Below are 12,321 nucleotides of genomic sequence, written 5' to 3' on the forward strand. Positions count from 1 at the left end.
CTGCTGCTGCAAAGCCCCTGACAGGCAGCGCTGCTTGTCACGTGGCTTGTGTTTACAGGTAGCATAGCAGCTGATGGTCCAGACAGAATACACTTCTACAGCTTGGTTTTCAGTCTTGATGCTTAGCAAACAACAATGAGAGGGATTAGTCGTTTCGAGAGCAAATTACGTTGTTTGAGTCAACTTTTAAAACACATTCAGCAGTCTCACGTCACGAGAAAAATGTTGATTACCATGTATAACATGTGAAATATGTTCCAACTTCTTGCCGTAAAGTATTTTATTTATTTTTTACATTTGAAAAGCAAGTTTTAGCTTTATGTGTAAAATTAGCGGTATGTATGAACCATGCTGTCCGTTTTTACCCTTATAGCCCCTGCGCATCCTTAAGAACTGTATTATTATTAGTAGTAGTAGTATTGGCTGTGTGCATATGGCATAACTTTTGGCAGTTTTGTGTTGTGTTTAACCTCAGCTCCCCCAATAAAAGTTTATTGAACTGTGTAGCCAAATACAGACACTTAGACCCCAAGGACAAAAATGTCCCCATTGAAACCCAATAAAACCTATTCTATAATATCAGGCTTTCAATCTAGAGCCCTAGATTCAAATTGTAGTTTTTACTATTTTCCACCAGATGAGCAATCTTCTCATGATTCCCCTATGGGAAAAATACTTTTATTTTTTGGCTTCTGTATCATGAAGTACTTGATTGCCTGATGCAATACATTTAAATCAATGTTGTTGTCAGTCATTAACATATCCCAGACTGTGACAAAAATGCCCCTCACATTTACTTTACTGAAAGTAATTGTATTTATGAGTATGTAGTGCCATTATGTAAACAAACTAAAATCTAAAGGGTTAAAATTCTGAAAATTAATATTAAGTATTAGGTTAAAAGGTTGAACTCAGAGAAAGGAAGTCAGGTGTAAAATAACACGACAGAGAAAAACGTATTTGAAATATGTAAATGAAAATATATTTATACACAAATGTTTATCAAGTTTAAGAAGAATTGTCATACTTTGTGGAGATGTATGAATTCAAGTTCAGACTAAAAGGGGGTCAAAATTAAGTCACTTGAGTTGAAATCCTGATATAAGTCTTGTGCTTCTCCCACTTTTTCCTCTCGTACTCAACTGGGGACTGTGGCAATGCTCTCTGCAAAGTGCCTTGTCAACATCATGTGGGATGTCTGACATGTTCAACGGCAGCTGATGTGTAAGAAAAAGTTCAAACTAATAACTGGATTTCAAAACATTTTGAAATGCCCCATGCCCTACAATCACAATCAGTAACTAGAGAATGTATTTTCTGAGGAAATTACAGTGTGATTGCTGGCTGCTGATTTTCAACACTGTAATGCTGGCTTGAATGTGTCAGAAGAAGTTGAATTTGTAGGAATACTTGGAAAAGTGGAAATGAGTATAATACTATCAATGGCATTGAAAAGTTGCCAATAATGTAAAAAGATGTGGAACTTTTGTCAGTTTGTTTGAAAAGCTGACATCAAACAGCAACGCTGGCTTGAATGGATAAGAAGTTGAAGTAATAGGAGTGGTTGGAGAAGTGTGAATGAATCTTTTTAGTATGAATGTCATTGGAAAGTTTAATAATACCAGTAATGTTAAAATAATGTGGAATAGTTTAAATATTTTTGAAACCTTGATGCTGAACTGCAATGTTTCTGTTCCATAACCCAACAAAGTTAGTTCATAAGGCTTGCAGAAAGTTGGATCTCCAGTAACTTGATTGAAGTTGTCATATTATCCAGCAAAAACTGGTGTATGAATTTAATTAAATTATGTGTGAATATATAGCGCATATTATGCACATGAATATACATAAATCAAAGTTTTATTTAATGTGTTTTTAAAGTGGATTTTCACTGTGTAAAATTAAGAATCTCTTGCAATCTCAACCATCTAGATAGTGGGAAGTGCAAAAACAAAAGATTACATACACATACACATTCTACTCTGTATACTGAGCTGCATGGTGGCCATTTGAATCCATGTTCAACAGGAATAACTTGATTAAATTTATTCCAATCCTGTTAAACTCATTTTACTGCAGCACTTCTTCTGACACTATATGATATATTTGAGAGAACCATTTTTCTACATCAGTTTAAGAGTATGCACTCAGAATGAACTCATGTCAAGTTGGCAATGTAAATGTTCCTTTGGAATTCATAATCTTTGAATACATTGGCAACCCCGTGACAAATGTTAGATAGAAAGAATCGGTTTGGGTTGGTCTTATCTACATGCATCACATTCAAAGCATTATCCTTATTTGCATTTTTTTGTAAAGGTAAAGTAGCAGATTTGTTTCCTCTGCACACCTGGATATGGATCATTTCAATGATCAGTTACCAGTTCAGACATCAGCTCTGTGGTCAGATGTTATTGCAAAAATATAAAGCTTGGCCAATCAGTGGTCAGTGATTTATGTCTTTTGGGTGTAAGTAAAAAGGGCAGTGAATGTGATCATATTTTATTAGATTAGATTCAAAATATCTGGCCAAAGTTTACCTCTCCAAGGATGAACTGTAAGTCAACACATGGCACTGATTCACTGAACACAGACACATTAAATATGGTCACATGCACATGTGTAATGTTGATGAAAATGTATGGCTGCTTTCATGTTTCGTGTTTTTATTGGAATGAAACTTGTCCGATTTATAAGTAACAAACTCGACTCAGAAGAGAAAAGGACCAGAGACTGACAGCAAGTAGTTTAGCAGTTGGGCAGTGAGCGCCCCCTGGTGGATAGTTTGAGGTAACGTCAACGCTGCTAGTTTTTGTTTAAATCAACTTTATTTAAGATAACTCCTGCTACATGGTCATTTGCGTGAGTAGAACAAGAGGAGCTGCTGTAATGAAGATGGAAGCTTGCTAACATGCAGTTAGCAGCATCCAGTGTGAGACTCACAGTCAATGATTGCACCTGGCTGTTACTGATACAACACAGTCAACTAAAGCAAGGCACAGTATAATCTGCAGAAAGCAGTATATGTTCTTTAGTTTATCTAAAAACAGGTAAAAAAAAAAAAAAAGTCTAATCATCACATAGAGATGAGCCCAAAAAAATCTAAGAACTGAACGCATGCAACAATGTTAGGGAATGTGCAGTTCAGAATTAAGGGGATAAGAAAAACTAATTCAGAGTATGAACTATCTGCTCAAATAAAATATCTCAAAACTTCTAAGCATTCATTTCCACCATCTCCATCATTTACGTTTTAGATTTCACTACAGATCACAGAAAGAAACAATACTACTCATTTAATTTGCCTACAAACTACAGTAGCATATGTCCGCCAAGACGGACCAAGTGATCAAAACCATACAATACTATGACTAATATGGGTTGAAATGGTTATTGGGATAACTCCTCTTTAAATCTCTCTCCTGGGTTTAGTCCATACCACAGAGCTTCATGATCCAATGCTGCCCAAGCCATTCGCTTTGTGGTAAAAGTGGCTGCCCACTGTCCTGATGGGGAAACTACAATAGCGCCTCCTGCACCTTGGACACGATCTCCCATGTACTGCAGAGACAACTGTGAAGAATCTGCCAATGATTTACCTGCAAAAATATAGAAAATAGAGGGGGGAAAGTGATCCAACAAAACACATTAGGGTAATTAATATGTGGTTATGTCCTTCCATGATACAATTACGACGGCATATTAGGGCCAAGTATGAAAACAAAATACGGATCCGGGGGAGGGGGGTAATATTTTGAGAAAAAAACATGCAAATTTACGAGATTAAAAGTGGCAAATTAGCGAGAAAAAAGTTGCAGATTTACGGGATTAAAAGTGGCAAATTAGCAAGAAAAAAGTTGCAGATTTCTGAGAAAAAAAGTGGCAATTCTACAAGAAAAAAGTAGCAGACCTATGAGAAAAAGTCAGAAAAACAGTGTTCCGCGTAAATCTGCAACTTTTTCTCGTAGATTTGCCACTTTAATCTCGTAAATTTGCATGTTTTTTCTCGAAATATTACCCCCCTCCCCCGGATCCGTATTTTTATTTTTTTCATACTTGGCCTTAGTATGCCGTCGTATACAATACATAAATCCAAATATTTTTTTTAATTTTTCTAAAGAAATTAGGAATAATAATAATAAATAATAATGTGAAAGCAGTGAAAGCTCAGTAGGATCTAATTTCTTTTCATCCTAATTCTGCTAATATAAAAGTGAAGAAGTCTTAAACCAACAGTCATCTAACAAACTCATTTAATAATTATCAACGTAGTTAAAATCTTTCAACCATATTTCAGTGCTGTGAAAAAGACAACATCTGCATTCCTCTGTGTTGGCAGAGAAAAAATAATATTAATAACCAGCAGGCTACAATGCAAAACAACAAATTAAATTACTCTGTATGTGTACTGAACTGTATGTGCTGTGTCTTAACAGTGTGAATGTGTGATACTTCACCTCGTTCAATATGTGAAATTATGAGTCTTGCCAGTGTTACTTTAAGAATGGACTCTCCATGACCGGTACAAGACACTGCAGCACATAAGTTGTCTGCGTATCCTCCAGAGCCTTTTTTTTTACAAGAGAGAACATGAAAAAACCCATTAAAATCCACTTTCTTCTCTTTAAAACTGTTATTTTTCACACATTGATGTCCCCAAATACTATAAAACAAAACAAAACAAAAACATTTAGAGCATACTTCAAATTATTGACTAGCTCTTGAAATGTAGCTTATAAAGCAACTTATAATTTAATCAAATTAGACTAAGACCTATATAGCAGTATTGTTATATTTTACAGAGTTAGTAAATGAAGATGTACCAATGATCGGAGAGTCTCCCACTCTTCCAACCATTTTATTTCTGAGGCCCCCAGTTGATGTTGCACATGCAACATTACCAGCAGAGTCCACAGCAACCGCCCCAACAGTATCATGGGCCCTAGAATGATAAAAGGGTATTTGGAGGTGGACATATATACATGTATGTGTGGCTAACATTTCCTCTCATTCCCCAATTGTAAAGATAAGCTGGGCCAAAATACAAAGGATGTTGTTAGAATGTTAGAATTGAGATGACATTTTAAAAGCAATCATCACTTTTAATGAAACTTAGTGCAATGGCCATCAAAACCACATTGTGGTCAAATGTTGTCAGTGTTTCTTTCTGTTTTTGGTCATCTTTCGAAGAACTATCTGGTTTGAAGAGAGCACTTGAAAACATTTTCTCCTCCAGTATTAAGTTCTGTGAAAACATTTTTTTAGAAGCACATTCTGTTATTTAGTTTAGTGTCACACCAGGTTATTCAACCTGAATAGATACTTTGTAGAGATGTATATATGAAATTGAAGTTCTGACTAGAAGGGGGTCAAAATAAAGTCAACACTTGAGATACTTACCACCGAGAGTTGAAATCCTCCAATACTCCAAAAGCAAAAGCTGTGTGTTTCTCCCACTCTTTCCTCGCGTATTCAGTCACCAGTGTATCAGTGGGAACTGTAGCTATGCCAATGCTCTCTGCAAACATGTTTGCACCTCTGCTTGACAATAACATGTGGGGAGTCTGGAACAGCAGCAGATGTGTAAGAAAAAGTTCAAATTAAAAATGGATTTCAAGATTTTCATTGACGGGTAACAGCACTCAGGTCTTTGCGCACATATGTAATGTGTTTGCCATGAAAAACATTTTTTAAAATGTCCCTTTTTAACCATAAGTGGCCATAAGACATCACCTTTTCCATTACTGCCCGTGCCAGTGACACAGGGTTGGCAATGTTCTTCACTGAAGTCACAGCACCACTTGAAAGTGTGCTGCCATCCATAATAATGGCATCCATCTCCATCTCTCCATCAGCATTTAGCATTGATCCATGCCCTGCAATCACATCAGTAACTAACTTACACAGTGGCTCAGAGATAAATTTGATGCAGGTGTTCTCAGATTGGGACAGAAAGACAGGCTGTGAGAATGACAGGCTGTAAAATATAATTTCCTTCTTTCTCTGAATGAAAGTTTCATGCTTCCTGCTACATCATCACCAGACCACATGGTGGTGACAAAGAAGTGCAAAAGAGCAGAGGAAAGCTGTCACAATGGCAGAAGTAAAATTTAAATTGATTAAATAAAACTAGTATAAAAAATGTATACTTGATACATTCTTCAGTACCGCAGCAAAAAGAGAAAATGTGTCAGGTACACAAATAATGCTGAAAAAGCAGCAGTTACATTGCTGTTGATTTGAATCAAAGGCTTCTTAGATCCATAATGTAGTTTTAACGTAGCTTCATTGTATAAAAAAGTCCTCAAATCCTCAAAAGGTATAACATTCATTTAATAACAAGCACATTTTTATTTTTACAGAACTGTTTTTTAAGTCTTGCTGAGGTCACCATGAGGGTATAACACATACATATAATCTAAAATGCAGATTAGATTTTGGTGCACACTCTATTTGGGATTAATGCCAGATTATGAGGATGAGCCCCATAATCAGTACCTAACCTCCACTGACTGTCATCACTCTGAGTCTAAATGAATGTCACTACCAGCAGATGGAGCCACTGAACTACAGAGAAATCTAACTGAATTAATAAAGAGGATGTGCTCATCAGTGATTGGCTCCTGTGCAGACAAGTGGGAGCAGTTTTAGGCTCTTTAAACCAATGTATGAAGGACAAAGCTGTGGTTTTGAGGCATTTACTGACTTTAATCAACAGCTTAGAGTCTAATAATCCTGCTTAAATCGCACCTCCATAAAGGATACATTACATTTTTAGAATAGAGTTTCAACTATGACCATTTTGGAGGATGTAGTTTGTTATGCTGTTGAGCTATACGGCACTATGGAAAGAGGTGTTTCTATTATTTAGTTTACCCTAAAATGGACAAAATAATAATTAAAAAAAACATCTATAAGTGTAACTCTGTTGGTAAAATGTGGTTTTAGTGCAGACTCCACATGACTTTAATGCCCAACTATGCAAATAAGAATCAGGAGTAATCATGTACATTATACCTGAATTAAATACAGTGTTATCTTCCATAGCCCTCACAGCTGCCTCGACCGCATCCAGTGCACTGCCTCCCTTCTTCAGCACTGAGGAGCCTTCACACGCTGCAGCCTTTACTCCAGCATAAGAGTCCTCAACCATGTCGTCTGGTATGGCCCATGCCCCACCGTGCACAACTACAACTCCAGACATCCTGCAAGAAAAAGATGGTGAGGTTTATGGGGTCTCAAAGACGTTACATACCTGAGGAAATATTGGTTTACTGACATTCACACAGTTTTGTCTATGTCTTTGAGGGTTAGTTAGAGTTCTTCCAAAACCTACAATCAAAACTACAAACACTTCCATATCATGTGGAATTTATGTAATTGAGAGAAATACACAAAAGTGCATTTTATGAAGAATTGCCAAAAAAAAAGAAGACAGAAAAAAGAGTAAATTAAAAGAAAAAATCTTGACTTGCCCACTATCTCGTATTAATCACATTGCAGTTAAACAAATCGAATGAATGCCCTTGTGTAGTCCTCCCAGGAGCACCTGACATTAGACTGGTTTTAGGACATGTCAAAAAAAATATTAACAACATTTTTTTCACCTTTTAAGGCAACTCATGAGCAACACATTGATATCTAATTTTCAGATTTTTTTCATTATTATTGGTAAATATTGGTCAAATATACAAAATTAGGCCTCATTTCAAGAAAATAAAAAAAAAAGTAATAAAATCTGATTTTTTTTCAATGATAATTGAGGGGAAAAAAATCTTGATGGGAATGCACAGAAGGGGATATGTCAACTTTTAGTGAAACTTATGTTTTGAAAACAAGGTGAGGTCATGAGGTCAGCGAGCAAGAGATCAAGGTCCAAACGTATATCTGCACCTATTGTCCATTAGGCATATAAAGACACACACACACACACACACACACACACACACACACTCAGATAAACACACACCCACAGGTTCATATCTTATCACAAGGACACTTTTTTTTTTTTGCTGTCATCTGAAAATGTACAATGTTTTCATAACACAAGTTTCATTTAAAGTTGACATATCCCCCTCTGTGCATTCGCATCAAGAATTGTTTTCCCCCACTATTACTATTGAAAAGAATATTCAGATTTTATTACTTTTTTCACTTAAAATGAGGCCTAATTTTGTATATTTGACTAAAATTGACCAATAACAATGAAAAAAATAAAAATTATATATCAATGCGTTGCTCATGAGTTGCCTTAAAAGGTGAAAAAAAAATGTGTTAATATGTGTTAATAATTTTTTTCTACATGTCCTAAAACCAGTTTTGTTTCATTAGGTCCTTTTTGACTCCTGAGGACTACAGGTGTGATTCTTTTATTATTGTTGCTGCCATCATTCCATCAATTCGCGTTCAAAATAAGAAGCCCAAGGTAACTTATAATAAGCGGGCCTGTCAGCTATCTGCACTTTGAAGGCAGCTTCAGTTAATTGTTTACCTTGATTTGACATTACACAGTGGCCTGTAAAGCATCAGTGAAAACACGTACCGTTGCATCCCTAATAAATATAGGCTATTTGAAAGTGTCCTACTTGCTGCAGTACTGTTTGTTGCAATTTAATACCCTCAAAAATCTTTACCTTTTCTTACTTTGGCAATAAACATGATCACCATTAATATTGCTTTTTTATCTCTTTGCACTTAATTTCCATCAAAATGCTCTTGACTCTTACCGAGCCTTTATTTTTCATGATCAAAGTATAACGTTTTTCAGTTTATCAGTCAGCGATTGCTACACTTTCATTGAACCAATCACTTCACTATAATAAAGTTAGATTCAACTTCTTTTCAATTAGTTAATATTTAATTGATTTTTTATTTATTAACTTCTATTGCCTTCTGCCATGTGTACAAGAATTGATATGAACTTGAAGTGTTGATGTGACCAAACTGCAGTACTACTCGTTATGCAAAATGGACCCATTCTGATTATATACACACATATAGTGGCGGTTCTACACAGGGACCTCCAGGGGCCACTGCCCCTGTGAAGAAGCCCTTGGCCCCTGCTGTGGCCCCTGTGTCAAATTAATAATAAAATGATCGATGTATAACGATTAAGGACGAACAATTCTTACCTATTTTTTGTTCAAACAATATCTCATTGTACACAAAAGGAAACCATAATGTGTACATTGTATAATAGTTTAATTGTGCCATAAAAGCTAAATATAAAGATAATTTTCACTGTACTGCACTTAAAAAATTATAAAAAAGTAATTGTGCACAAAAATGAGAAATGTCATTGTCGTACAAAAATAATGTTAATGTTGGCAAGTCTCATTGCTTCAATCAATGTAGTTCTTCCAAATATGAGACTTTTTGCTAAAATAAATGTTTTGAATGCTTAAATATAATTTTTGACGATTGTTAATGTGCCCCTCTGATTAAACACTGGCCCCTCCTTGGCCCCCACAGTAACACTCCAAATATATTATTAGATTATTTGTATGGATGCATTTATGTAAGCAGCATTTTTTTTCTTTTCATGAAGGTAGATCCAATTTTATCTACTTTACTGTTGAGGTTTCATTTAACAAAATGTTCAAAAAATTGATCCTGTTTTTAAATGTTTTAAATGTCCTGAACCTACGGTAAATGTATAGAGTTACGAAAATGGAAATATTCAAGTAAAGTACAAGTACCTCAAAATTACTTAAGTACAGTAGCCTACTAAACCACTGGCTGTGTAGAGCCAACATGTTTTAATAGTTAAAAGTTTCATGTTTCCTACCTTCCTTGATCTTTTCGCATCTGCCGGTGGGATAGCCTATGTCAAGTGTTTTTCTCTCTTCGGGCGCTTAAACATTAAAAAAGTCAAGTGTGATATAATTTAAGGCGAGACTTCCGATGGAGCCTTTCAAAATAAAATCCGCGTTGCCCGTATTGACCAATTTGATGACCATTGAGTAGTAAATAATAACCATTTTAAAACAAAGGGTCGGTGTACAGAGGATTTTCAGTTTTTATCAATATTTTGTTGACAACATATATATTTATGCATTCATGTTGTAGCCACCAACAATAACAAGTTTCTATAAGTAGGCCCGATAAACCTCCAACCCCAATGCATGATGCTGTTCTTCTCCTTCTCCTGTTATTTCTCCTTCATTTTACTCCAAGAATGTGGCTTCAAAGCGGGAAGTAATTTTAATTTTGAATCCAGATAATAAATTGCTAGTCATATTACATAAAAAGAAACTATTACCTTTACCTTCCTGTCTCAGTCTCTCAGGCCCCATCTCACCTGCTCTGTCTTCCACTATGTTTGGGGGGTTGATGTTCTTGTTTGGTTGTCTTTATATTTCACTGATCAAAGACAAAACAAAACATAAGGATATTATGTGTGTGAAAATAAGAATAATCAAAATAGATAGATCTGTGTCCAAACAAGGACAAAAAACACAAAAGAAAATTGTTAGGGCCACCAAGTCATGAAGGGTCAAGGTGGTTCTATTTCATTGACCAGTTCTGTCACATCTATATTTAGGAATTATATAGTAGATTTAAAAATATATATAGTTTTATTTTGAAAATGAAGTTTGGAACCCCCTTTGTATTCCTATTCCTGGCTTGACGAAGGAGGGGCTAGAAGGGGGCCAAAAAGAGGTCAGTGTTCATCACTTGGCCAAGCAATCACAATCACACATAACGGTGGTTGTTGGTATTTGGTCTTGTTGTCAATGATTAATCTCTGTCTGGAGCTTAAGGCAGGACATAAATAAATTGGTTACATGGACACCTGGTAATCATCATTCACAAACATGGTTAGAATCATTGCCTTTAGTGGTACAAAAAGTTCCAAATTGTAGAACACACAAAAATGGGTGCAAAGACAAGCAGAGCCAACTCTTTAATCATGCCAAAAATGTATAAACAAGTAAAGACTCAAATTCATCAACACCCTTCCTCACATTTAAAAAAAAAAAAAGCTAAAAAAGTTCATCTGCATTACATGGACAGAGCAGTGAAATGTGCAATGTTGCTCTTTGACCACTAGAGGGCTGCAAGAATGCATCAAATCCAAGTTCCAACCCTTTAGAAGTTTCAGTATTGATACAGAGTGTCTAAGTTAAAAGACTGTCAGTCACAAACCTGTTTGACCAAAGTGACATGCATAGGTCAAAGTCTGTATAACTCTTCTTCTCTTTGCACTGAAAAAAACATTACAATGGCAAGCTTTTTTTCCCCATCCATTTTCCCTTTTTCTCTTTTCTTTAATGTCACAGTGAAGGAGCATATTGTGTCTGCATATGTCTGTGTTTTTCTTTATTTTCAGTTGGCCTGCTTTAGTGTGAATGTACAGCCATACTATAGGATTACAAGATTAAACCATATTAACAGCCATAGTCATCATTACCATTTTAACAGCAGCAGGATTATCATCATCGCCATGAATCATTTTATTGGATGAAATGAAATCAGTGAAGATTCAACAAGCATGAAATGCAAAGACAGGACTGGCCGACATGGACCCTGTCAGGAAAGACATTAATCGTTAATTGTAAACAACCTATGATCAATATTGGCTCCTTCTAGGCCTGTTTGTTATTTCAGAAATGAGAAGAAATAGCAATCAGCAACAGCTATGATATTGAAAAGATCAATTTATATACAGATGTACGGAGAAAAAATGGTTGGTTACAAAAAAAATGAAGCCACAGGGATATTCTGGCATCTGAATCCTACATATAACACATATATAGTCTCCCAAACAAACTACTAACAGTCATTTTATATTAATTTTAATGCAAAAACACCATATGGGTCAAATGAAAGAACATCATTAATGACAACATGCACCCACAGTTGCTAAAAATTTGATTTAGAATAAATATAGTTCTGTGCACATACACGACAAACTTAAATTTTCCTTATTGGTGTAAGATAAAATACGATATAAGATAAGACTTTATTTATTCCGCAGTGAGGGAATTTACTCGTCACAGCAGCTCAAGATACAGACAGATAGATATAGAAGCCAGAATAAGAATATAAATATATGAATATACATTATATACACATTATATACATACATTTCTGCTATTTGGCATTTATTAATAATATGTATATTTTGTGTTTGTTTATTTTCCTGAAAATACTTTGCATTTTATTTTTATTTAGCTTGATAAATATATCAATATATATCAATATATATCAATATATATATATATATATATACACAATACAGAATACCTAATATAGGCCTAGTGTGGTCGGATGTAAAGAGAGATGCAGATAAACCATTAAATATATAGATACATGTAG

General features: G+C 35.2%; 1 protein-coding gene across 1 annotated transcript; it reads right to left on the reverse strand.

Moving 5' to 3' along the window:
* Positions 1-2,809: 2,809 nt before the first annotated feature.
* si:dkey-103j14.5 (isoaspartyl peptidase/L-asparaginase) lies at positions 2,810-9,806 on the reverse strand. The gene is made up of 7 exons (XM_059359451.1): positions 9,788-9,806; positions 7,018-7,205; positions 5,734-5,876; positions 5,401-5,564; positions 4,824-4,942; positions 4,458-4,568; positions 2,810-3,599 (listed from the first exon to the last, which is right to left on the reverse strand). The coding sequence occupies exons 2-7, from the start codon at positions 7,202-7,204 to the stop codon at positions 3,391-3,393; spliced, it is 933 nt and encodes a 310-aa protein (XP_059215434.1). The 5' UTR covers position 7,205; positions 9,788-9,806; the 3' UTR covers positions 2,810-3,390.
* Between the last annotated feature and the right edge of the window lie 2,515 nt (positions 9,807-12,321).

The sequence above is a fragment of the Centropristis striata genome, chromosome 20 (assembly GCF_030273125.1).
Source record: "Centropristis striata isolate RG_2023a ecotype Rhode Island chromosome 20, C.striata_1.0, whole genome shotgun sequence".
NCBI classification, from domain to species: Eukaryota; Metazoa; Chordata; class Actinopteri; order Perciformes; family Serranidae; genus Centropristis; species Centropristis striata.